The 27,235-nt window shown below is 43.7% G+C and overlaps 2 protein-coding genes across 3 annotated transcripts in view; one reads left to right on the top strand and one right to left on the bottom strand.

Moving 5' to 3' along the window:
• The window catches only part of acsf2 (acyl-CoA synthetase family member 2), a 245,048-nt gene that overhangs the window by 79,423 nt on the left and 138,390 nt on the right, over positions 1-27,235 (bottom strand). The gene's annotated exons all lie outside the window — the stretch shown is intronic.
• chad (chondroadherin) lies at positions 1,022-25,665 on the top strand. 2 transcript variants are annotated; one of them, XM_041217373.1, is made up of 4 exons: positions 1,022-1,900; positions 14,130-14,293; positions 20,399-20,541; positions 22,366-25,665. In XM_041217373.1, the coding sequence occupies exons 1-3, from the start codon at positions 1,130-1,132 to the stop codon at positions 20,535-20,537; spliced, it is 1,074 nt and encodes a 357-aa protein (XP_041073307.1). In that variant the 5' UTR covers positions 1,022-1,129; the 3' UTR covers positions 20,538-20,541; positions 22,366-25,665. The 2 variants fall into 2 exon arrangements, with proteins under 2 accessions (XP_041073307.1, XP_041073308.1); XM_041217374.1 differs by having other exon boundaries at positions 22,363-25,665.

The raw sequence follows: 27,235 nt of genomic DNA, 5'->3' as shown, positions 1-27,235 counted from the left end.
AGTTTTAAATAAATCTTTTAAAAGGTAACATGAAAATAAACCTGGCAAGGCACATTTCAAGGAAAGCTTGAATTCCACATTGGTTATATAAGTGTGAGCTAACTTTGCAAAAATGTGTTTTTTTCTGTCTGTAAAATGTGTTCTTTCTTTGCCTTTGCAAACTATTTTGGAATGGGGCAGTCGTTTTTTTCAGTACATTTTAAGATCTGGAGGATTAATAAGCCATTTCACAGATTGCATAAATATGAAGGAAAGGCACAGATCCAGCAGCAGAAGGTCGATGCACAAACTCTGCCAAATCTCTGACAGTCACAGTCTTTTTCCTCACATTTTAAAGAGAGGAAAACTTGAAGGGAAATAATTTTTTACTATTTTTGTGAATGTTTTGTTTAAATTAAAAGCCACTTCCAGAAAACACAGCATAGCTCTTGGTGCTGGTCTTATAATTCCAGCTTTCTTAAGGGATGGAAGCTCTCTGCACTGGCCATGAATCAATGCTTGATAATGAGCCGTACACTGAAAAGAGTCCCCCCTGTGCAGAGAGAGAAAAACAGAGTTCATATTTCAGGTGGATGAACTTTCAGAGTTCTGACCAAGAGTCTTCGACCTAAAGCGTTAATCTGTTTCTCTCGGTGATGTTGCCTGGATCTGCTGAGTACTTCCAGCATTTTCTATTTTTATTTCAGATTTTCAGCATCTGCAGTATTTTGCTTTTGGAATTGAGTTTTTCCCTAGCTTCTGTTTCCATCTTTCTGCTATAGCTCTCTAGTATTGAAATGGGGATGATTTGGGAGCCAGGCTGATATCGTGGCACATTCCGATATCATCTGCTCGAGATTTTCTGGCGATGGATTTAACTCAAGAGTTTGGCTGGCTGTTTCAGTTTTCCAAGGTTTGGTCCGGCGGTATCACCAACGCCTTGTCTTACTTATACACATAAGAAGTAGAAATTCCCGCCAGCGTTTGCAATGTTAAAGGAATTGTCTGCCTGTCCCCGCCTTTCTCCATAGAGAGGCTTGCAGGTTATAAATAGCGGTTCTCTGGGTTGCCGGGTTAGTTCGGAGCTGCAGGGTCCAAACTCCCTCACACACTCCCTCCCTCCCCTCGGTGTGAGTCTCCAGCCCCGACAATGCAGCAACTCAGCTGGCTCTTGATGGCCCCGCTGCTGGCCATGGTGACTGCAGCTCCTCGCTGCCCCAGTGGTTGTCACTGTCTCGGGGATCTGCTTCATGTGGTGTGTGAAAACAGGGGACTGAAAAAGATCCCAAGAGTTCCCAACAAAGTCCGCCTCCTGAGTCTGCAGCAGAACAATTATCCCATCCTTCCTTCCAGTGGATTCAGCTCCATGAAGAGTCTGGTTTCACTTCACCTTCAGGATTGTCACATTCGAGAGATTTCACCCAATGCTTTCCGTGGACTCAAGAAACTGGTCTATCTCTACCTGTCCAACAATGAGATCAATACCATCAGGCCAGGGGCCTTCCAGGATCTTTCACAATTAACCTACCTCTACCTGGACAACAACAGAATTAGCGAGCTCGCCAAAGGGCTTCTGACACCTTTGAAGAGCTTGTTCCTGCTGCAGCTTAACAACAACAGGATGCACCAGATCAGACCCGGGAGTTTCGCCGGGGCCAAGGAACTGAGATGGCTCCATCTGAGTGGCAATGACATGACCTCCATTCTGCCCGGGGCCCTGGATGATGTAGAGAATTTAGCAACTCTTCACCTGGATAAGAACAAACTGAGTACGTACCCGGCAGCAGCACTCAGCAAACTCAGGGTGGTGGAGGAACTGAAGCTTTCCTTCAACACCATCCGGACCATCCCTGACAACGCATTCCGCTCATTTGGGAGATATGTCGAGCGCCTATGGCTCAATAACATGGGGCTGGAGAGGGTAAGATTCACTTGTTACCTGGTACAGTGCGAGATCGTTCTGGTTGCATTGACATCCCGTTTGGTCTGCTCAGAGTCAGCTCTCAGCTGCCATATTTCAAGCCCAGTTTCTGATTTTACTGACTAATGTCTTCTAATTTGTTTAAAGAAGTGTAGTGAAGCTGCCCTGTCAGGGATTGAGGAGACAAGCCTATCAAATCAATGTTCACTATTTGATTCAGGTAGTGCTGGGGAACGAGACACACAACTCGGAAGTAGTGAAAAGGAAATGTAATAATAGCTGGTTAGCGACAGGATAGGATATTGCAGACTGAATAATCAAACACTCCAGAGGACTTGTACTCCTAGGGTAGGTCAGGAACTGGCTTTGAGACTACAGGCTTACCTGGCTTTCCTGGTTTCACATATTTAGGTGGCAGACTGTGGTATCTCTGTGCTGTGTTTTGCTATGTAAAGCTTCTCCATTTACATTCATAGTTTGTAGCAGCAACATGTTTTTTGTTCTTGGGATGCAAGCATCTCCAGTAAGGCCAGCATTTATTGCCCTTGAGAAAGTGGTGGTGAGCTGCCTTCTTGAACCATGGCAGTCCATGTGGTGTAGGTGCACCCACAGTGCTGTTAGGAAGGGAGTTCCAGTGACAGTGAAGGAACGGCAATATATTTCCAAACCAGGATGGTATGTGACTTGGAGGGAAACTTCCAGGTGGTGGGGTTCCCATGCATTGTTGCCTTTGTGCATCTGCCGTCCTTGTCCATCTAGATGGTAGAGGTCGACGGTTTGGAAGGTGCTGTCGAAGGAGCCTTGGTGAGTTGCCACAGTGCATCTTGTACACTGATGGTACATACTGCTGCCACTGTGTGTCAGTGGTGGAGGGAGTGAATGTTTAAGGTGATGCCAATCAAACAGGCTGCTTTGGTGTCGAGCTTCTTTGGAGCTGCACTCGTCCAGGCAAGTGGAGAGTATTCCATCATACTCCTGACTTGGGTCTTGTAGATGGTAGACAGGATTTGGGGAGTCAGGAGGTGAGTTACTTGCTGCAAAATTCCCAGCATCTAACCTGCTCTTGTAGTCACAGTGTTTATATGGTGATCCAGTTCAGTTTCTGGTCAATGGCAACCCCCAGGATGTTGACAGTGGAGGATTCAGGAATGGTAATGCCATTGAATGCCAAGGGAAGATGGTTAGATTTTCTTTTGTTGGGGAAAATCATTGCCTGGCACTGGTGTAGCGTGAATATTGCTTGCCACTTTTCAAACCAATCCTGAATGTTGTCCATGTCATGCTGCATGCAGGCTGTTTGAGGAGTTGCAAATGGCATTGGACATTATGCAAATCATTAGCAAATATCCCCCCTTCTGATCTTATATTGGAGGGAAAGTCATTGATGAAGCAGCTGAAAATGTTTGGACAATACCCTGAGGAACTCCTGCAGTGGTGTCCCAGGACTGAGATGATTGACCTTCAACACCCAGAACCATCTTCCTTTGTGCTAGGTTTGACTCCAACCAGTGGAGAGCTTTTCCCCTGATTCCCCAGGGTTTCAGTCTTGTTAGGGCTTCTTGGTGCCACACTTGGTGAAATACTTCTTTGATGTCAAGAATAGTCAATCTCACCTCTTTTGTCCCTGATTGAACCTAGGCTGTAATGAGGTCTGGAGTTGAGCAGCCCTGGCAGAAGCCAAACTGAGCGTCAGTGAGCAGGTTATTGCTATGTAAGTGCAACTTGATAGCACTTTTGATGACACCTTGGATCACTTGGTGATGATTGAGAGTAGTCTGATGGAGGGGTAATTAACTGGGTTGGATTTTTCTAGCTTTAAGTGGCCAATTTTCTACATTTTCAGATTGATGCCAGTGTTGTAGTCATATTGTAACAGCTTGATTCAGTGCGCAGCTTATTCTGGAGCAAGTCTTCAGTACTACAGCAGGATGTTATCAGGGCCCATTGCCTTTTTGCACCCAGCACCTTCAGTCATTCTTGATATCACGTGGAGTGAATCAAATTGTCTGAAGGCTAACATCGGTGATGTGTGGATCTCAGGAGGAAGCCAACAACTCATCTTCTCTTCTTCAAAATAGTGCCATGGGATCCTTGACATTTATCCAAGAGGGCAAACTGGCAGGTAGCAATTGTGCCCTCAGAACAGCCAATTGACATCCATCAGGCTGGCCACACAGGTTTAACAAAACTGCACAACTGTGAATTGCCAAAGTTTTTTTCTCCTAATTTATCATAAATATTTCAAACTAAACAAACAAATATTTCTCCAAAGCCAAAGAAGTGCCTTTTAGGAGACTGCATGGATTATAGTGACCCTTCAAACACAAGCCCAGCTCTATGCAGCTTCATAAGTGTCCATTGGGGTCTATAACAAGCTCGCCATTGACTGGTGTGTGCTCCTAAAAGAAAGACAACATTCAGATGTTGTTTCTCCATGCGGAGGTGGAGATGTACTGCCAGGCAGAGTGACAGAGTTTATTTGAAGTATTCTAGGTTTACTAGAGCATGCAAGCATGATTTGCTCTGTGAATGGCATTAACACTGTTCCAGACTACATTCAGACTGAGTTCAGTACAGGTACAGAGGCAAAGAACCACTTCTGCTTTTACCTGCCCATTATTTTCCACCCATTTTAGTAAGTGGGCACACAGACAAGTGTAAGAGTAGCAAACTGGGGCTCATGAGTCTGTGGCAGCCTTCCATCTTGTAAGATGTTAGTTTATGCCATGGTGGTCACCTCTGTGTTAAGCATCATCTGGTGTGACTCAGTGGCCCCACTTTGGCATGGCAGTCTCTGCTGAACTTGAAGACAGTGGGCTGAGAAGGTGTGGGATTCACTGGCCTCTGTTTTCTCTGTGCCCTCTTCTCAGTCAGCTGATTTTTTTCTGTTCACCTCTTCCAAAGCCCTTCCAAACAGTCAGCCCCCAGAGGCCACAGCTGTCAGCAACCATCTCCCAGTTATCAGTGTCAATGTCTGCCACCTTCATATCTCACTTGCAGGTGTCCTTGTAGAGGAGGTATGGATACCCAGGAGCTCCTAACCCAGTGGCCAATTCACCATACATAAGGTCTTTGGGCATATAGCCATTGTGGCCAAACTAGTGCAGAAAGTCATTGGTTTATCAATGAGTGTATGCTGATGGAATTAGCATGCTCCAGGACCTCTGAGTTGGTGACTTTATCCTGCTAAGAGATGCTGAGGATACATCTGAGACAATGAAAGTGAAAACTCTACAGCATTTTCTCCTGCCTAGCAAATGTTGTCCATGTCTCACCACTGTGGAGGAGTGCGCTGAGGATGTAGGCTTGATAGACTCGCAGTTCTCAGTCTATTATTATTACTATTATTCCAACTCTCTCTTACTGAACTTGGAGATAACAGAGGCAGCTTTTGCGATGAGTGTTAATTTCAGCGTCAAGTGACAGATTACTAGTGATTGTAGAGCCTAGATATGTGAAGTTATCAACAACCTCCAGGGTCATATTGTCATTGCTTAGAGATAGCAGTATGGCAACATCCTGAACTATGACATTTCCAGGTAATTCTGTTTTTGTTTTTGTTTTGGATTTCCAGCATCCGCAGTTTTTTTGTTTTTATGACATTTGTCTTCCTGATGCTGATGCTCAAGCCAAATTCTTTACAGGCTTTAAAGAGTCTATCTATTTGCAACTGCAGGTGTTCCTCAGTATGGAATGTTAGTGCAACATTGTCAGAGTAGAGCAACTCTCCAAAGAGGATGTGGTGCACCTTTATCTTGGACATCAGGCAGATAAGGCTGAACAGCTTTCCATCAGTTTTGGTGTGTAAGTAGATGCCCTCTGCAGATGACAAATGACAGCAGCAAAGAGAAGAATATGTCAAAGAGTGTTGGTGCCAAAACACAACGCTGTTTGACCCCTCTGCGGATTGCAAAGGATTCCAATGTTAATAGGTGTTTGGTAATACAGGACTTCAGTATTGCAGAAAAAAGACATTTTTTGTTGAAGCTTCTTGCACGTATCAGGACAATTTGCAAGAAAATATCAATGTATTTTGGTATTTTCTTGCAACTTGCCCTGATGAGTGCAAGATAAAAAGCTTCAACAAAAAAATTTCTCTATTTTCAACAATACTCAGATTCCAAAGTTGCCCCATATAGCTGACCTTACCCATCATGTAGTCACAGGAAGAGAACACAATGCACAGCTTCGGTGGCAACCAATTTTCTCCAGCAACTCACATTTACCGCTTCTGCTCAGATGGTCAAATACCCTGCTGAGATCAATGAAAGTAATATATAATAGTCTCCTTTGATCATGGCATTTCTCTTGCAGCTGCCGGACTGCGAAAATCATGTAAATTATAGATCTTCCATTTCTGAAACCAAACTGGGATTCGGAATAGATGCATTCTGCTAAGGTCTGCAGTTTGACAAGAACGACATAGGAAAATACTTTTCCCATGATGATCAGCAGAGAGGTGCTTCGATAGTTGTTGCTATCGCTGTGATCATCCTTGCTCTTGTACAGAGTCACAATCTTTGTATGACATATATCCTGGGGCACTGCTCCCTTCCTCCAGCTGAAACAGAGAAGTTCATGCAGATGTTGCATGTTTGATGAGCTCAGGCAGTAAAGCATTAGCACCTGGAGCTTTGTCCATGGCAAGCGAGTCTATAGGTTGGTCCATGGCTGGTCTCCTCCCCTATGGATTCAATATCCAGCTCTGCTACGACAGGCACGCTTTCTATGATATCTAGAGCTTCCTCAGTGACAGTGTTCACCCTTGAAAACAGCACAAGATAGTATTCCACCTATCTCTCCCACTGTTTATTGCTGTCAGTGATGACCTCCTTGCCTTTTTTTTCAATGGAGTCGTTACCTTTGCTGATGGGCCTTTTTGGTCCCTTCATACATATCCTGACATTCCCTGTGTCAAAGGACATCTGGATATTCAGGCACAGCGGTGGCTAATAATCATCAACGCACATCAAGCAGTCCGTTGGACTTTACTTTGAGCAGCTGTTAGTGCATTCAGAGTCTTGTCGCTCAGATCTCTCTTGTAATTAATGAGTGCAGACCCCCTGGTTTAAATGACAGGTTCCATCACAGTGATGTTAGCCTCAAACCAGTCAGTATTTTTTCTTGCTTCCCGAATGTTGGGAGCATGTTATTATAGATGATCTGTTCTGTCCTGATTCTTTGTGGGAATGCCGGATAGCATCCGTTCAATTGAGTTGATTTTTTGGTTGGTTTTTATATGGGTCGGTAGTATGACTGATGTTGATACACGGATGCCATTTCTGCTTTGAATGAAAAAGCTTCAAGGGTTGCATCCTCACCCTAGTGCACAGCATGGAGTTATCAGTATCACAGTCAGCGCCAAGCTACATGTGTTGAGAATGCCTTTCAGAGTCACGCCTGACGATCAGATCCAGCAGGTGCCAATGCACTGATCTTGGACACCTTGTGGCATGGTTTGTTCTGAAAGGTATTAATTAGACAAAATGTGAGGTAGCAGCAAAGCTCAAGTAGCCTCTGCCTCATTTATCTTTCCCAGGCCATGATAGCTAAGGCAGGAGGGCCAAGTCCCAGCTCCATGCCCACTTCTGCATTGAAACCCCCCCCATAAGTAAAGATAATCTGATGTAGGGATTTTTCTGATAGCAGTGTCAAGCTCCTCATAGAGCTAGTCTTTCACCTCTGTAGTGGAGCATAGATACTCATGAGGTTAACTAGCCCTATTTGAGTTGAGAGGTGGTTGGAGAGAACATGTTTTGAACCATTTATGCAGGGTTCTATCGTTGAGGGTAGCAAGTTCCTTACAGCAGAGCCTACACCTCACTCACTGGTTTCCTCTGAACTCTTCCCCAGCTAGATGTAATGTTTTAATATAACGTGTAATGTTTTTCTTTCAGTGATTCACTCTTGGCGAGCCTGGTCTCTTGTAGTGATGCTATATCAATGTTCAGCCTATCAAGTTCCGTGTTGATCACAGCTGTCTTGTGCACGTTATCGACCAGCTGCAAGTCAGCCATCATTCCTGTGCATATGGTCCTGACCTTCCCACGTGCCAATCCAAGAATTGGCATCTTCTTTCTTTTTGATTTTCTTTGTTTGCCTGGTGCAATGGATCCCATCCACTTTTTTGAGCAGAGACTCCAAGCTCCGAGTACCCATTGAAGCAGATGGATTTGATGTGTCAGCACCTTACTAGTTGGGGGCTGCCCGGCTTCAGTTGGATGGGGCTGGCCAGTGGGACATGATGGTCCCTCCCACCGTCTGGAGCACATAGCATCTGTTGTCTACACCAACTGAGCTGGGCTCATCACTCGTAACTTCTGTCCACTGTTGTGTTAATGCTCTGCAGTGGAACTGGACTGTTCCCTCGAGAGCACAAGCCTGGGCAACATTTATGCAGAACCTGGGCTGCCCAAATGTCAGGGTCCTCCTCTCGACCGCCCCAGTTGAGTTGAAAGGAATGCAAAGCACTATGTTTGGCATCAGCTTGCTTGCATGCGTTGTCAAAAGGTGACATATTTAGATGCCAGTCCACCTTTCGACTCTGATCTAGATTTTAGTCAGGGTTTACTCCCTTAGCTTTAAACTCTCCTGAGGGATCCACAAGGCAATCAGCTGGTAAGCTCAGATTGTTATAGTGTGACACTAATAACGCTAAAGTTGTGGGTTCCATCCCAGTACTGGCCAGCTTTGTCTATTCTGACGGAAATCGTAACAAATTTTTATGATAATTTTGTGTCCTACAGGTCGATGTGATGCGTCTAGTGTGTGGTGAAGAGAGTTAGCATACTTTTGGCCTTTGTGTGCTAATTTGCTTTTCATTTACCGCCCATATTGCTGGCTAGCAGCAATGTGAACAAGAGAGCCAAATGTGTAAGCCTGTCCGTGTCAGTACATAGACTCTCCATCCACAAGTCCTCAACTGTGCTTCGTCATGACAATACACAGAAACTGGATCCCTCGAAACCCCAGGCTAAAGCTTCAGAAGAACACAGAGGAGGTTTGATCCCCAGACATGCATTGTACAGGCCCACTCGCATGTGGACACGCCCTGGCACTCATGAACCAAACTGCCAGCTATGGGCAAATAGCTTCATTCATGAGTCTAGGAATTCAGTTATCTTGCCACTTTTACATCAGAGACCTGGTTTCAGGTGCATTATTTGTTTGAACATAGCAATATGACTCAAGACACCAAAAACATTAAAGTTCTGAGCTGTGAGAACACTTCCAGGAATGTCCATCACAATTACTTCAAGCTCACATCAAATGCAATATAACCACAGTCTACAAGAGGGTGACTAACTGACATGGAGTCTTTTGAAGTATTAGCTCCAGAGGTTTGACCATAGAGAACAATTCTGCGTCATCTTCAAGTGTACAGAACAGAGAAGGGAAGGGAGATCAACTCGTCTTTTTCTTAGCGTAGGGCGATAACTTCATTACATTTCAACCAAACCATCAAAATTTACTCCTTCCTCCATTTCTTTTTATTTCACCCTTCTCATTTGTGCTCAGTATTTTTCCTCTGCCTGTAATGCATAAGAATGTAAATGAAAGATAGGTGACGGTTTCCTTCACCATCTTGACTTGGAAATATACTGCCGTTTGTTCATCATTACTGGGTCAAATCCCGACACTGTCTACTTAACAGCACTGTAGGACTATCTTCACCACACAGACTGCAACGGTTCAAGAAGGCAGCACATTGTACCGCTATCTTTTCAAGGATAATTGAGGATGAGAAATAAATGCTGGCCTTGGAAGTGACTCACATACCCTGAGAATGAATTTCAAAAATCCTGGTGGTCACATGATACAATGATCATAGAATTGTTAACGAATTGCAACAATCAATCTCTGGCAATTGGTCTACAAACAGCTACACATGACATGACTTGAGCTTAGGGAGCCATAGGTTCAAAAATGTTGCCTCTTTGGGCTGGGGTACCAGTCCGTGGGCTTACTTCCCTTTGGTAACTTATCTACGTGGCCATTCATCACGTGTGAGCCCAGACAATGAATGCCAGAATGTGGGGAGGATACCAGAGGAAATTCAATCACTTGATGTATACAAAAAGACACACACACATGCTTACTTGCCCTTCTCTAAGCCAATGCACTGAGGCCAATTTTCTAAGAGGTCCCATCCTGCGAGAGATTAGTACATAATGAGGGATAACCCCGGCCTACCTGGGCTGCAGATTAGTGTTTCTGATCCTGGATTAACGATCCAGAGATTATAAATTCAAATCCTTCCATGGCTAGTTGGGAAATTGAATTCCATAATCTGGCATTTTGTGGGCTGGGATCATGAGCATGAAGCTGTTAGATTGGGGGCAAAACCCAAAAGGTTCACTTAGGTCCTTCAGGAAGGGGAACCTGTCACCACTACCTAGTCTGGCCTACATGTCTCCAATCCCACGCTACTTGGCTGATTCCTAATGCCCTTTGAAGTGGAGTATGAAATCAGGTGGTTTCCCTCAGTATTGTCGCCCTCTTAGTCCTGACCCTTTGACATTGTATCACTCCCTTAATATTAATACTTTGAAAGTATGTCACTCCCTTAGCACTGACCCTCTGACAGCACGTGCTTCCTTAATACTGTCCCTCCCACAGTGCGGCGCTGCTTCAGGAATGCTCCTCTGATAGTGCGGCACTCCCTGAACACTGCTCTGACAGTGCAGCACTCCCTTAGTACAGCTGCTCTGACAGTGCAGCACTGCCTCGGTACTACCCATATGATGGTGCATCACTTATTAGTACTGATGCTCTGATAGTGTGTGCACACTCATTACCGTCTCTCTGACATTGCAGCGTTCCCTCAGTAGTGACCCTCCGACAGTGCAGTGCTCCCTCAGCACTGGCCCTCCGGCAGTGCAACGCTCCCTCAGTACTGACCCTTCGACAGTGCAGCGCTCCCTCAGTAGTGACCCTTCAACAGTGCAGCGCTCCCTCAGTACTGACCTTCTAACAACGCAGCGCTCCCTCAGCCCTACACTGGAACGTCAGCCTGGATTATGGGCTCAAACTTTGGATTGAGAATTGAACCAGTGACTCTCTGAATCAGGAGTGAACATGCTACCAACTGACTGTAATTCTCTCTGGTGTTTCTCAAGCTCAGAAGTCCGTAGTCTTTAATTGGTGGCAATTAGAAGCCCAGCTCATTGTTAATTTTGCCTTAACCTCCCTATGAATGGCTTAAGGTAACAGTATGCATTACTGCTGATCTGGCAGAAATCAGATATCAGAAATTATCACAGAATTTTTACTGTGCATAAGGAGGCCATTGGTGCATTGTGTCTGCACCAGCCAATTTTATTCCTTGATTTCTTCCTCTTGTTCCAACTGTTTTCCTCCCTTACTCTGGCCTTGTGAGTTTAGGTACCTCCATCCATGATATTAGGCGGGCCACCAGCTCACAGTTACAGCCTGACCCTTACTACAGTAGCTGAGAAAGGGAACTCAGCAGAGTTAGGGTTTGACCCTATATCTCCCCTTCTGCCACTGTAGAGACAGGCCATTGTCAAAACATTTGAAGATATGCTTTTCGTTGTTAGAATTAGATTTTGCAATCAAGACACATCCTCATGTCCCTCTACCTACAACAGCCATCAAAGATGGAGTTCCAGTGGAAATTTCCACTTGTTTAGCTGTGGAGGCAACCATGTGTATCCTGTACAAACAGCCAACTGCTGCTATGGTGTCTGTGACTTCACGCTGAAGGGCAATTTTTATATCTTTGGTGCGAGAATATAGTCAGTGATCGCAGGCAGCAGTCGCAGCCAAGACTGAAAACAGATGAGAAAATTGTTTTCAGATTTCCAGGTTCAAGTTTTGCCAAACTGAAATTTGAAGACAGAAGAGTTACTGAGGTCCGTATATTAACTCTATATAATCTGAACATTCTTCCATCTATGAGCATGATAGATCCATGCATATAATTTCAGTTTTTCTCATTTGAAGATTCTGGGGACAATTGTAAAATTGCTGGTATTCTCAGGTACCTTGTCAACATGGTCAAGTCCAAGTCTAGACAGGGGATACTGGTAGACGATTTAACTACAGGGAACTCCACAGGAGAACCCTTTCACTTAATATCCACATTTGCCTCAGTAATGGGTCAGAGTTGGAGCCCTGGCTACTCTTTTCTTCTCTCTAGCTCAGACGTGGAGATCAATTAGAGGTCAACTACTGGCCTCGTTCAAATCAGCTCAGTCAGCACAGACTGGAGTTAAAGCTGGCAGTCTGCTGACATATGTGGATTAGTACCAGCTCGGAGCTTTCATCAGAACCTCACCTGCATAATTAATAAATGTCAAAATTAATGCTCATTTAGAAATTGTTGTTCTTTCCGAATTAACATAAGTCAGTTTTCCCTACTCCAACCTCTTTAATGAGTAACCTCATAGTTATGGCCCTGTACTTGTAACCCAGGGTTCAAAAAGCATAGAATAATGGAAACTGCCAAACTGTTATAAAAGTTAAAACAAAAACAGAATTACCTGGAAAAACAGGGAATCAGGGTTCGATTCTGGAGAGGGAGCCTGAGAAACGGCTACCACATCCAAGGAAGGCAGCAGGCGCACAAATTACCCACTCCCGACTCGGGGAGGTAGTGATGAAAAATAACAATACAGGACTCTTTCGAGGCCCTGTAATTGGAATGAGTACATGTTATAAAAGTTAACTGGCTCACCAATGTTCTTCAGGAGAAAAGTCACCACCCTCCCGCTATCTGGTCTGACCTCCAGGTGACTCAATGCCCTGAGAATTACAAAGGAGTGGAAAATAACTAATTTAAAATGGTCCACCTGGTACCATTAGTTACCCTGTCTTCTCCTCCTCTTACTACTAGCACTGAAATGCTGGTAGGCTCAGTGTCACAGTCTAATTGCACTTTAATCAACTGACAGAGGCTGGGATCTCTAGACTTCCACATCCCCCTCAAATCTCTATGGCTGCTAAGTATGCCACCCAGCAAAGAACAAAAACTCAAACCCTTGGAGGGGATTCTAAATCAAAATCTCTAACCACCAGCTAAACATTGAGGTTTGTCTTTAATCATAATAAATATTACACACTGTGAACATTTGAGAAATTTCATTTAGTTTTGCTTGTGTTTCTATACTGATGATAGTTGTCAGAACTGGTAGTGAACATCACAGTGCTCCATCCTTTTGGTGTCCAATGGGATAGCAGGAATGACATGGCAGAGTCTACTTAGTGAAGACTTACTTCATATTAGGAATTCCTACACATATTGGCTGTAAGTAAATTCCAATTCTACAATCCATTCAAGAGCTCCTGTTAATGTGATAATTGACTAGATTGAAGCCAGAGAGGACACTGGTATTCAGTGGTGTTCAGAATAAGGCATCAGGTCATTGTGTCCTGCTTACCTATGGTCCTCAGCTGACTTACTGCTCCATCGGCCTCCTTGCCTCCACTCATGGCCAATGGACCAAGTTGGAATTTCCACTCTCAAAGGTGGCAAGGAAGATGGAGTGCTCTCAGAATCTGCAGAGGAGTGAAATGGTCTTATTCAAATTAAATATCTGAATGGGATTATTGGTCCTTTATTACCTCTCTGTTCCTCTTGTGAATGTCTAGACTTTGCTTGGTATCTGCACAATGTGAGATGGCTGTAATTGGGAGCTCACCATTTGTGGGTAATCAGGCACAAGCCCATGTCCTACCACAGTGTGTTGCAGCTATCTGAGACTGGTCATCAGTCAAAACACTGGTTGGGCCTTCAACAAACTGTTGGTCACCCTGCCATGAATTTTTCTGAATAGCAACCCCCCCAACCCCCCACTTATGATTTAGAATATATAGTGGGTAGATCTTCTTCAGCCATTGCCACCACCTCAGCTTTGGTCTTCCATGACCTTTACTAATCCATGTTGAATCGTATACCATATATTACTGATGCCATTCCCATCACTATCTTTTCACCATCAAACATTACAATACCATCTGACCAATTCCTCATCACTTCAGCATTAATCATTCCATCAATCAGGCAATGACTGTTCTATTAGTGGTTAAACTGAAAGCTTGCAAAAGTGAGTGGAGTAGGCAGATTGCCATTCCTCTGGGGATAGCAGCAGTTTGAGACTTTAAACCATTTGATTGGTTTGTTGAATTTGAAACTATTTTATACAAGATACACATTTTAGAAAAATCTGTGGAATTAAACTAGGTCTAGCTAAACTGTTGTGTTTAGTTTTCAGATGGAGCATTCAATGGTGTCACCGCCCTCTCAGCCCTCCATCTGGATGACAACAAATTGGAGACTCTACCTTCAAGCCTCATCCTGACCAAAATGAGGAACATGACTCTCTCCAATAATCGCTGGCAGTGCACCTGCTCACTTGCTGCAGTGCGAAGGTACAGTATTTACTGAGTTCAGCACCAAATCCTGCCTCTCTTTATTTAATATAGAACTGTTCACAATACAGGATTGAAGGTGACCAGGTGGTAATTATTGTTTCCCATAGATACCTACTTTCTCTAAGAAGCTTTATTTAATTTTAGCCTATATTTAATCTGATCATTAACCTCCTTACTTAATACAATCTTATCACCCAAGAATTTGGGCCCTTCATTGTCTCAGACTCTCTATGTCATCTGACCCATGGTTCCTCCCATTTAAGTCCCTAATTAAGCCTCAGTTTGTAGAAACATAGTAGACCAGTTTGCAAACTTCTAAATGGTCAAGGCTCCAATTTTCAATCAAATGAACCTGAGCTCAAAGTTGGGACAATAAATGTTGCAACCATTCTAGGATTCTATGATTCTACAAGGCTTCACCATTCACACTCTTTGCTCTGCCAACTCCCATATCTCTCCAGCAATTGCCACTCTTCCAGTCCACTGCAGAGTGCTACCATTTCAGCTTTGATTTTACATTTGTTTTGCCTTGCCTATCCATCACCACAGTTTCCTATTCATAATAATTACCTTCATGTAACACCGTTGTGATTATGGAATATGTTGACTACGCCAAGCTGAAACTTGTAGAAATGTTTGAGCTCAAAAAGGAGAGGGGTTCTTAAAATGCACCATGTCTGGTAGGAAGGATGCATCATTAGATCTGATTCAGCATAATAAAGCAAGCCAACTAATGCAATACTTGGGAAATTGGTCCCAGAACCTAATTATGTTCGCACTGAAACTACAAAAGAGGTGTGAAAGAGAAAGTTTAAAATGAGCTAATTTCAGTGGGATGAAGGGAACATAGCCCCAGTCGACGCATTGGAAAAATATTGTCTTTGACATATCAAATGTAGACTTTGATCAGTTGGTAGCACACACGTCTCTGAGTTAGAAGGTCAGGATTTCAGGTTCCACTCCAGAACTTCAGCACACAATCTGGATTGACATTCCAGTGTAGTACTGAGGGAGTGTTGCACTGTTGAAAGTATTATCTGTCAGATGAGATGCTAAACCAAGGAGCTGTCGTCCTCTTAGGTGGATATGGAAGATTCCAAGGCACTATTTTGAAGAAGAGCATGGGATTTTCATTGGTATTCTGGCCAATGTTTATCAGTTAACCCATATTATTGACAAACTCATTGATCATTATCTTGTGCTATTTGTGGAAACTTACTGTGCACATTGACTGCTATGTTTGCCTACAAAACAACAGTTATCACAAAAGTACTTCATTCAGAAGGCAACAGATAAGGTGGCTCTAAAAAAATGAAGGCAGGAGGAACTACAGACCTGATAGCCTGATATCAGGAGTAGGGAAAATACTGGAATCTATTATAAAGGATGCGCTGATTGGACAATTAGAAAATACTGATCTGATTGGGCAGAGTCAACATGGACTTATTTGCTGGAGTTTTTTTGAGGATGTTCCAGCAGCACAGATAAGGGGGAACCAGTGGACGTGGTGTAATTGGATTTTTGGAAGGCTTTTGATAAGGTCCCATCCAGGTTAGCAAACAAATTTACAGCATATGGGATTGGTGGTAATATAATAGCAAGTATTAATGATTGGCTAACAGACAGAAAACAGAGAGCAGGAATAAACAGGTCATTCTCAGGTTGGCAAGCTGAGACCAGTTGGGTACTGCAAGGATCAATATTTAGACCCCAGCTGTTCACAATCTATATCAATAAATTGAATGTGGGGACAAAATGTAAAATTTCCAAGTTTGGAAGCAAAGGGGCGTACTAGTGAGAGGCAGCATGGTTTTGTGAAGGGGAGGTCATGTCTCACTAACTTGATCGAGTTTTTCGAGGAAGTGACAAAGATGATCGACAATGGAAGGGCAGTGGATGTTATATACATAGATTTCAGTAAGGCCTTTGACAATGTCCCTCATGGCAGACTGGTACAGAAGGTAAAGTCGCATGGGATCAGAGGTGAGCTGGCAAGATGGATACAGAATTGGCTTGGTCATAGAAGACAGAGGGTAGCAGTGGAAGGGTGCCTTTCTGAGTGGAGAGCTGTGACCAGTGGAGTTCCACAGGGATAAGTGCTGGGACCTTTGCTGTTTGTAGTATACATAAATGATTTGGAGGAAAATGTAAATGGGCTAATTAGTAAGTTTGCAGACAACACTAAGGTTGGAGGATTTGCAGATGGTGAAGAGGATTGTCAAAGGATACAATGGGATATAGATCGGTTGGAGACTTGGGCGGAGAAATGGCAGATGGAGTTTAATCCGGACAAATGCGAGGTAATGCATTTTGGAAAGTCTAATACAGGCAGGAATTATACAGTAAATAGCAGAACCCTTAAGTGCATCGACGGGCAGAGGGATCTGGGTGTACAGGTCCACAGGTCACTGAAAGTGGCAACGCAGGTGGATAAGGTAGTCAGGAAGGCATATGGCATGCTTGCCTTCATTGGCAGGGGTATTGAGTATAAAAGCTGGGAAGTCATGCTGCAGCTGTATAGGCCACACTTGGAATATTGTGTGCAATTCTGGTCACCACATTACCAGAAGGATATTGAGGCGTTGGAGAGGGTGCAGAGGAGGTTTACCAGGATGCTGCCTGGTCTGGAGGTTATTAGCTATGAGGAGAGGTTGGAGAAACTCGGATTGTGCTCACTAGAGTGATGGAGATTGAGGGGCGACTTGATAGAAGTTTACAAAATTATGAGTGGCATGGACAGAGTAGATAGTCAGAAGCTTTTTCCCAGGGTGGAAGAGTCAATTACTAGGGGAAATAGATTTAAGGTGAGAGGAGAAAAGTATAGTGGAGATGTGCGGGGCAAGTTTTTTATGCAGAGGGTAGTGTGTCTGGAATTCACTGCCAGAGGTGGTGGTGGAAGCATGTACGATAGTGGTGTTGAAGAGGCAGCTTGACAAATACATAAATAGGATGGGAATAGAGGGATACTGACCCCGGAAGTGCAAAATGTTTTAGTTGACGGGCAATATTATCGGCGCAGACTTGGAGGGCCGAAGGGCCTGTTCCTGTGCTGTACTTTTCTTTGTTCTTTGTGGATGATACAAAATTAGGAGGAATGTTTTGTGAGAATGATGTAAAGAGGCTCCAAGGGGATTCGGACAGGCTTAGTGAGTAGGCAACAACATGGCAGATGGGATATAATGTAGATAAGTGTGAGATTACCCACTTTGGTAAGAGGAACAGTAGTGCAGAGTATTTCTTAAATGGTGAAGGACTGGGAAGTGTTAATGTCCAAAGAGACCTGGGTGTTCCTGTTCATGAGCTAAATGTTCAGAAGCTAAAATGCAGATGTAGCAAACAATTAGGAAAGCAAATGGTATCTTGGCCTTTATTGCAAGAAGATTTGAGTACAGGAATAAAGGTGTCTTGCTTCAATTGTATAGAACCTTGGTGAGACCACATGTGGAGCATTGTGTACAGCTTTGGTTCCCTTAATGAGGGAAGGATGTACTTGCCATAGAGAAAGTGTAGCGGGGGTTCACCAGACTGATTCCTGGGATGGCGGGATTGGTCTGTGAAGAAAGACTGTGGAGACTGGGCCTGTATTCGCTAGAGTTTAGGTGAGAGGTGAATTTATTGAAACTTACAAGATTCTTAAGAGGTTAGACAGGGAGATACAGAAAGGATGTTTCCCACATCTGTGGGGTCTAGAACCAAGGGACAAGGAGCAAGCCAATTAGGACTCAGATGAGGAAGAATTTCTTCACTCAGAGGGTAGTGAATCTTTGGAATCCTCTACCCAAGAGGGTTGTGGAAGCTCAGTCATTGAGTATGTTCAAGACAGAGATCAATAGTTTTTTAGATACTAATAATACCAGGGGATATGGGGATAGTGGGGGAAAATGGCATTGAGGTAGACAATCACCCATGATCTAATTTGAAGCCGCAGCAGGGTCGAGGGGCCGAATGGCCTACTCCTGCTCCTTTTTAAAAAATTAATTTACAGGATGGGGGCATCGCTAGCTAGGCCAGCATTTATTGCCCAACCTTAATTGCCCTTGAGAAGGTTGTGGTGAACTGCCTTCTTGAACTGCTGCAGTCCATGTGGTGTAAGTACCTACAGTGCTGTTAGGGACAGAGCTCTAGGATTTTGAGCCAATGACAGTGAAGGAACAGCGATATATTTCAAAGTCAGGATGGTGAGTGACTTGGAGGGGAACTTCCAGATGGTGGTGTTCCCATCTACCTGCTGCCGTTGTCCTTCTAGACGGTAGAGCTCATGGGTTCGGAAGGCGCTGTCTAAGAAGCCTTGGTGAGTTTCTGCGGTGCAGCTTGTAGATGGTACACGCTGCTGCTGCTGTGTGTCAGTGGTAGAGGGAGTGAGCGTTTGTGGAAGAGGTGCCAATTAATCAGGCTGCTTTGTCTTGGATGGTGTTGAGCTTCTTGAGTGTTGTTGGAGCTGCACTTAGCCAGGCAAGTGGAGTATTCCATCACACACCTGACTTGTGTCTTGTAGATGGTGGACACACTTTGGGGAGTCAGGGGGTGAGTTACTCGCCACAGGATTCCTAACCTCTGACCAGCTCTTGTAGCCACAGTATTTACATGACTAGTCCAGTTCAATTTCTAGTCAATGGTTACCCCCAGGATGTTGATAGTGGGGATTCAGCGATGGTAATGCCATTGAATGTCAAGGGGATATGGTTGGATTGTCTCTTGTTGGAGATGGTCATTGCCTGGCACTTGTGTGGCGTGAATGTTACTTGCCACCTGTCAGCCCAAGCCTGGATATTGTCCAGGTCTTGCTGCATTTGAACATGGGCTGCTTCAATGTCTGAGGAGTCGTGTATGGTGCTGAACACTTGTGCAATCATCAGCGAACATCACCACTTCTGATGATGGAAGGAAGGTCATTGATGAAGCAGCTGAAGATGGTTGGGTCTATTTTCCTATATTGAAGAAAATATAGTCACTGGATATAAATATGACCTGGGCACTGAAAGCAAAGGGTCAGCAAGTTCCTGAGATTGTAAGATGCGGGTGGTGGTGGGTTGTTTCTTTTTATAATAGAAAACCTGGACATATGCACAAGAGGACTGATGCTGAAGTTTCCTAATGAAACCAAAGTAGGGGGCATAGCAAACTGTGAGGAAGATACAGGAATCTGCAGGTGGACACAGGAAGGTCAGTGGAATGGGAAATTATGTTGCAGATGCAGCTTTCGTGAAAATACTTAATTTTGAGGGGAAAGAACAAAGTAAAATGAGGAACAGAGGAATATTGGTGTTTGTCTTTACAAAGTAAGATTGCAGATTGCAAAGGCTATAAAAGGGGAGAGAGTTTTTGAATTTCATGCATGGGTCACTGAATATAAAGGAAGGAAGTAAAAGGAAGGAAATGATGCTTGTATACAAAACATTGGTTAGGCACAGTTAGGAGCATGGCATGTGACTCTGGACATGTCATTGTGAGAAAGGTGCAGCAGACATTGCGACAGTGATGCAGGGTTGGTAGCTTATGTAGATTCAAAGAATTGGAGCTTTTTCAATGGTACAGAAGAGTTTAGGGGAAGATCAAATAGAAGTTTTCAAAATTCTGAATGGTTTCAAAAGGGTAAGTAGCGAAGGGTTATTTCTATGGGTTGGTGAATTGGAAACAAGGGGATAGAATGAGGATTATCACATGAAGAATGAAGAGGGAAGTTAGAAATGTTTTCACACAGAAGTTTATTACAACAGGGAATGTTTCACTCCAAGGAGACAATAGAATCAGGAAAAATAGCACCATTTAAAAGATTTTGGATAGATACTCGAACAGGTTCGAGTAAAGTGATCCAGTGGAAGAGCTAGTATGGGTACTGGCATACTGGATTGAATTACCTCCTGTTATCCTGCAATTTCTACAACATTATGTTCTGTTACTTCACACAGACACCTCTTTCATTATGTGTGTTAATACATATAGATCTGTACCTTAATGCTATTGATTACCCCTCAGCTATAGCTTCATTCATATACTATGATCTGCCTGGACACCCTTATTCATCTTTGTTTAGACCACTGTCCTTTTATAAAAGAACAAGTCAGGGATAATGAATTGCTCTTCCCTGTTCCCTACGTACAGATGGATGGACACCAGCAGGAATCGTCCAGATGGAGCCTGTGCTTCTCCAACCCAGTACCATGGTCAGCAGATCCGGGAAACCTCTGCCTTCAGAACTTGCCCAAGACGTGCAAAGCGTAATAGAAAGAACGCCCTCTGAGCAGGTATATGAGGGACTGGGTCAACAGAAAGAACATACTCTGAACAGGTATACGAGGGACTGGGTCAACAGAAAGAACACACTCTGAGCAGGTACACAAGGGACTGGGTCGACAGAAAGCACACACTCTGAGCAGGTACACGAGGGACTGGGTCAACAGAAAGAACACATGCTGAGCAAGTACACGAGGGACTGGGTCAACAGAAAGAACACACTCTGACCAGGTACATGAGGGACTGGGTCAACAGAAAGAACACACTCTGAGCAGGTACACGAGGGACTGGGTCAACAGAAAGAACATACTCTGAGCAGGTACGCAAGGGACTGGGTCAACACCAATAGAATGGATGCTTTGTAACTGAACTATATGGGAAAACTCAGCATTGACTCCACATTCATTTTGAGTTAGTCAATCTTTGGTGGGGTGGCAGAAGTGACGCTGTAACCGGAGATGGAAAATTAGCTGGAGGTCCGGCTAGGGTCAACACCCAATGGCCCATGCTTGGAAAGTGCAGGTATGACATCATAGGGAAGTAGTGTCCTCTTGTGTGTCTTGCCTCTGAATCAGAGGGTTGTGAATTAAGTCCCATTCCAGGACTTGAGCACAACAATCCAGGCTGTCTTTCCTGTGCAAAACTGAGGGAGTCTCTCAATTGAGATATCAAATTGAGGCCCTAAGTGGTGGATGTGAAAGATCTCATGGCCCTATTTCAGAGAAGAAGAAGAGGGGAGTTATCCCTCGTGTCCTGATTAATATTTATCCCTCAACCAATATCACAACACTGTGGGAGGTTGTTGTGCACAAATTTGCTGCTGCATTACCTAGATTACAACAATAATTGCATTTCAAAAGTACTTACTTAGCTATTTAGCATCATGGGCTATCTGGTGGTCATGAAAATAGCTATATAAATGCAAGTCTTTTTTTCAAAAAGTCAGGAGAGGTGGGAGTGCTTATTCCAAACTGCTTTAGGTAAGAGAGGAGACATAGTGAGCCGCCTGTTCCTGTATTTGCAATCTTGCATTTCTGTTGCACTGAGCTCTAGCTACAGGGTACTGAAGAGGTAAACCTGTGCCTGGCTGGAGATTGGACCAGCCTTGCTAGAGATTGGACCAGCCTGGGTAGAGGTTGGACCAGCCTGGGTAGGGAATGGGGTCAACCTAGGTGGGGTCTGGGTCAGCCTAACCTGTCATGTTCTCAACAGTCAATAGCTTGCTAAACCTGACCATCTGGGCTGATACACGAAGTATTATCAGCTGGGTGAGGTTCTGGTGGGTTGTTGTGGCCTGAGGAAGCTGTACCTACAGCACCTTCAGCAACTTAACTCGTATTCCCTTGAGTTTGGAAGATTGAGGGGTAATCTGGAAAAAGTATTTAAGATGATAAAAGGAATTGATAGGATAGATAAAAATATATTATTTTCTTTGCGGGGGTGGGGGTGGAATTCCAGGCAAGGGGGCATAACCTTAGCAAGAGAGGTGAGCCATTCAGGAATGAAATCAGAAAGCATGTCTTCACACAAAGGGTAGTGGAAATTTGGAACTCTCTCCTCCAAAAGCCTGTAGATGCTGAGAGGGGGCAATTGGGGCAATCAAGACAGAGATCAATAATTTTTTGTTGGGTCAGGGTAGCAAGGGATATGGAACAAAGATGAGTAAACAAGCTTAAGTTACAGACCATCCATGATCTAATTGAATGGTAGATCAGGCTTGAGGAGATGAATGGCCTACTGCTGTTTCTTTATGAGGGTAAAAGTGGCACTAAGGTGGGGGGATTGAGAGCTCTTCCTCCAGGCCTTAACTCTGACAAGCTTTGTTTGTCCAGTAGGTGATGGGAATGTCCGTCCTGGAGACTGACTCCTCGTTTGACAATGCCAACTGCTGACTCCTCACAGCCACTTCCCGCGCACACAGAAGGAATTTCTCAGTCACTCTCCACAGCAATCGTGAATCAGCTACAAATTCCTCATAGCTTTGAAGAGCACGTAATGGAATGCAGCTTCAGCGCAGCAATACCTCTTCACAGTCCAAGTGTGTTCACTCAAAAATCTCAGCGCTTAAAAACAGCAAAGGAAATCGAGTAGTTTAAACAAAAAAGGGGCAAACATGCTTCTAACTAGAAGTATCTCTTCAAGTAGATGTACACAGGCTTTGTCAAGATTACTGTATTAATATATATATATTCACATATATATTTATGTACTCATATAGGACATTTCTTGGGACCTAGATACTCTGTTGGATGCTCTTCCTTCCCTCCATCCCTCACCCCCTTGCTGTGCCAGTTCAATCTACACCCTATTCCTCCATAGAAGTATCTGTTTGGAAAGGCACAGGTGCTTTGGGTCCAGTGGCTCTTATGATTCCAAAACTTAGTCTGACAAATACATTCAATTGCCTCTTGAAACTATGTCAAATTGTCTGCTTCCAGTGCCTGTTCTTCCAAATTATTCAGCAAATTACTGTCCAGGGGGAGATAGATTTGCTTCATTTCCCCTCTCATTCCCATTCCCAATCCTCGAGTTTTTAACTTGCATAGGATCTCCTCTTATTAGCTGGTACCCAATTGAAACTAGATTCAGTGTGGGTCCATGGTATTTTTAAAGATGCAAAATATAATGAGTTAGGAAGCAAAGATTTTTGAGTTGTCTGCACTAATGCACCACCAATGTTGCAACATTATATTTACCCCCAAAGTGGGGTACGAGGGAGGGATGCACTCTGGTGAAGCATTTGTGCACCTGGCTTCTCTTGCCTGTCCTGTAAAAGAGTCCTATATGAAATGAGTTTGGACAGTATACAAGACCTACTGCACAAAACTGTCCTTAGTTGGCAATATCACTCAGATAAGCCCAGGGAGACTGGAAATGGAAATTTTTACTCTGCATTAAAGCCAGATGGAGTCATAACTTGATCCCAATGCTGGGATTCATTACTCAGTATGAAAGTCCCTTATCCTGATAATCACAAAGTCCATCATTGTATTTCTTTAACATTCTTCTTTATGGAGTGGCATACTTATCAGGTAGCTTGGTGGGGAATATGAGATTAGTGCAACTGTGCATTGCAGGGCAGGATCTAGAGTGCTCACCAATCAATCTAATCAGAACCCCACAGCAAGTCACAATCAACTCTGGTCAAAATGCACCTACTCCAAGTGACTAAATGTGAAATTCTCAAATGTCCATCCTCAAGCCTGTCTGGTTTGCACAGGTTATTCAAGACCCTCTGTATCCCTAGTAATGGACCTAAGGCCCTTTTTCTGTGCTGTAGACCTCTATGACTCTGTGACTTTTATAATAAGGAGGAAGCCCTGGCCAGATTCCCAACATCGTGCTGAAAGGGTTTGAGATTTCAGGATGACCGGAATTGTCAATCTCTCCTCTTCAGAGAGATCAATGAGCCTGTACCTGTGAGGGAGACCAGACACAAGGAGTTAACAGAACATTGTAACCATCATCTTTAAACACCTTGAAGTCCCGGTACATTGACTGGACAATCCTAATGTATCTGCGGGTTTAAAACTTAATGAATTAATTTCAACAATTTATTTAGCATATTCATGGCCACATCACAAGTTATGAGCTCACTCTTTGAATTTACTTTAAAGAAATGACAGTGAGCATTGTGGGCTAGGTCCTTACTGCATTGCTAGGCAATGTACAGTATCATGTCCAACCTATAGTCTTTGGCATCCAGTAATCCAGCCTTTGGAGCTCTGGCATTTTTATATTTCTTATTGGATGATGCGTTCTGTTTGGAATTTGTATTTTGGGAGATTGGGAAAGAGTTGTTGCCTCATTGCGGATAAAGCCTAAATCAACATATTGACAGCAACTTATGGTGACTTCAAATTAACAAGAAGAGATTTATACACCTGGTTCTGCAGGGTCAGTGTACAGACCTACAAGAGGATGTACTGATCCCAGTCTATTACATTCAGCATTACTTCAGTTGTCTTCTCGATGGCAGACTCTCCAAAAGTCCCAAGTATGAATCTCAGGTGCCCCATTTCACCTTTCCCCTTGTCCATTGGATTTCAGTCTGATGGGCCCTGCACCTAGGCAAGTTTGCATGAACTCAAAGGAAAAAAAATGCAAGATAACAGAGAAACAGAGGAGAGCCCTAAGTTGTTTCTGTGTCTTCAAAGTGAAAGGAAAAGTATGCCATCCTAAACATACAACAGCACCTTCCAAACCCATCATGATCATCACCTGAAAGAATAAGGGCAGCAGACATATTTGAACACCACCATATGCAAGTTCCCCTCCAAGCCACACAACATTCTGACTTGGAAATATATCGCCGTTCTTTCACTGTCACTGGGTCAAAATCTTGGAACTCCCTCCCTACCAACCCTGTGGGTGTACCTACACCACATGGACTGCAGTAGTTCAAGGATGGCTCACTACCACAGTTAGAGAAGGACAAAGAATGTTTGCTTTGCTAACAATGCTCACATCCCAGGAATGAAGATAAAATATGACAACAGGGCAATTGATTGAGCAGCTACAGCAGCAACATCAGAGATGGCAACACTGAACACCAAAACACCACCTCCAATTTTATTTCATACAAATCCTTCAGTTGAGATGGTTCAAAATCTACATTGTAACATAAAGATGGACTAAACCTGTCCCAGTTAACTCTGATATTGCTACTCTCTTACCTAGCTCAGAGGCATCTTAAAGAAAGAAATTCCAGGCCAAGTTCATGAGCACACAGAACCTTCAATTAGCTCACGACCAGACACAGAGCACCCTCTCCTCTGCAATAACAATTGAGAAGGTTCACAATTTTATCTATTTTAAAAGAAACCCTTGTTGGTGAGGGAAGTATCGTGGAGAAGCAGAGCAATTACCATCTCATGGCGTGTCGCTTGCTGCGAGGGGTTGCTGCAATATTTTATCTTCATGCTGAAACCATTGTATATAAAAGGTTAGTAGAACCTTAGTGCAGGTCACTCTTAACAAAGCCCAAGAGAGATTACGGGCCTTAAAAGGATGTCTCGGGAATAATTTCTGCTGCCAAGCTGACATTCTCATCTCCAGTAAGTGTGAATTGCTGAGCAACTCTTCTGCACTTTACTTGCTGCAAATCTATCAATAAAAACATATTTTTAATATCACTCAAAGGGAAACTTCTCATATTTTACTTTTCAATAGCTTCCTCACACTCCCTGTCTTGAAGGAGTTAAGTCCCACTGGGATACCATGTACACCAGTAACTGACTGACCATTTTTCATGTGATAAACTGAGATGAGAGGCAAGTTTTGGTTGTCTAAATGAACAGCTTGGGGAGGGAGGGAGAAGAGAAGTTAAGGGAGACGAGTGTCACAATCCAATCCTAACCTCACCTGTTGCCCACAACTTTTAGCAATGGTCAATGACCAAAAGCCTGCCTTGATCTTGCCCTTCCCTAGCTCAGGGGCAACAGAGCAAATTGTAACCATCCACACTGTTGCCCTGGCTCTGACTGGTTACTTCAGTGAGAAGATTCCATTAACAAACAAGCTCTTGAAGTGGCTTTGAGGCAGCTTAATGCAACAGGCTTGGTTTAGATTTAGATGAAGGTTTAGTTTTGGTTGTTTCCAAGTCTATATTTTACCTAAAGGAAGTAGAAAAGTAAGCCCAGCAGCCCACAGCTCAATCCTGGGATGAATGGGTCAGTGTGTGATACTCAGCCGTGCAGGGCAGTGGGTCCTCATTGTTTACAATGAGTTATCTAGCAACAAAGCATTTCCCAAGTCATTGTTAATATTTCAGCCTAAATAAATATGACAAAACACATCAATCAATTGGAAGTCTTGCACTGTTGCACATTTGTTATCACGCTTGCTTTCTATTATCACAGCTTTGCCACATTTTCCCATACACAGAATCACTTTGTGACATTACAAATCAAGGTTTCAACTGTTGTAAGATTGTCTGGTGTCTCAGTAAGAGGTCTAGAGGTTTGTGTGGTTGAACATAAACCATTTATTGTTAACACACAGATATAGCCCTAACTAACTACTACCTTCATGCTGACTTCTCTCAGACTCCCCCTACACACAATCTACCATCATGTGATTCTCTACATTCTAATGTGGGTGGTACTGTTTCCCCAGTCCCACATTAACCCAAGCACCCTTATACTGCATCAACTTGTTTATGAAAATGATGGGCGGGTAAAGACCTGCTGGTCAATTAAGACTGCCCCACACAATGATGGCTGAAGCATTATAACTAGGCACTGGGTATACAGTAGTCTCCTGAGTCAGGCAAAACAACAAATTCAGGTCAATAAGGGAGGATACTTTGGACAATGCCTCTTGACACCCTGTCCCCCGGCAGTGGAAATCAGTTTAGGAGATCACATGGATCAAGCCTGATCTATAAATAAACCAACATCCTCCATGATGCCAATCTCTGTTCCAGTCAGGAACCAGTCTAGTTCTCTCTTGAAGGTGATGCGGAGTCAGCACCTGCCACAGCAGCAGGAAACATTCCAGAGGCTCACTACTCCCTGGAGAAAGATGATCTGCCCAATATTTCCTCTATTCCTCCTCTTGCATAGTTTAAATTTCCCAATCTGTAAACTAGAATAATCTAAAAACCTTGCTCTGTATTGGCTGCTTCCTCCCTTGTGACTTCCGGTACTCCTAGCTGTTCTTCCTTCATCTACTTCCTGTCACACTTCCCTTTTTCATTTCCTA

This window comes from Carcharodon carcharias, chromosome 22, assembly GCF_017639515.1.
Source record: "Carcharodon carcharias isolate sCarCar2 chromosome 22, sCarCar2.pri, whole genome shotgun sequence".
In the NCBI taxonomy this organism is placed as follows: domain Eukaryota; kingdom Metazoa; phylum Chordata; class Chondrichthyes; order Lamniformes; family Lamnidae; genus Carcharodon; species Carcharodon carcharias.
Note: the sequence above shows the minus strand (reverse complement) of the source record. Positions and strands in the feature narration are given on the sequence as shown.

What these genes read in the sequence shown, in the direction of transcription:
- chad (XM_041217373.1), top strand. Translation starts at nt 1,130, where the DNA reads ATGCAGCAACTCAGCTGGCTCTTGATGGCCCCGCTGCTGGCCATGGTG. An exon ending in ATAACATGGGGCTGGAGAGG is followed by an intron (nt 1,901 to 14,129) that starts GTAAGATTCACT and finishes TGTTGTGTTTAG; the next exon opens with TTTTCAGATGGAGCATTCAA. An exon ending in TCACTTGCTGCAGTGCGAAG is followed by an intron (nt 14,294 to 20,398) that starts GTACAGTATTTA and finishes CCCTACGTACAG; the next exon opens with ATGGATGGACACCAGCAGGA.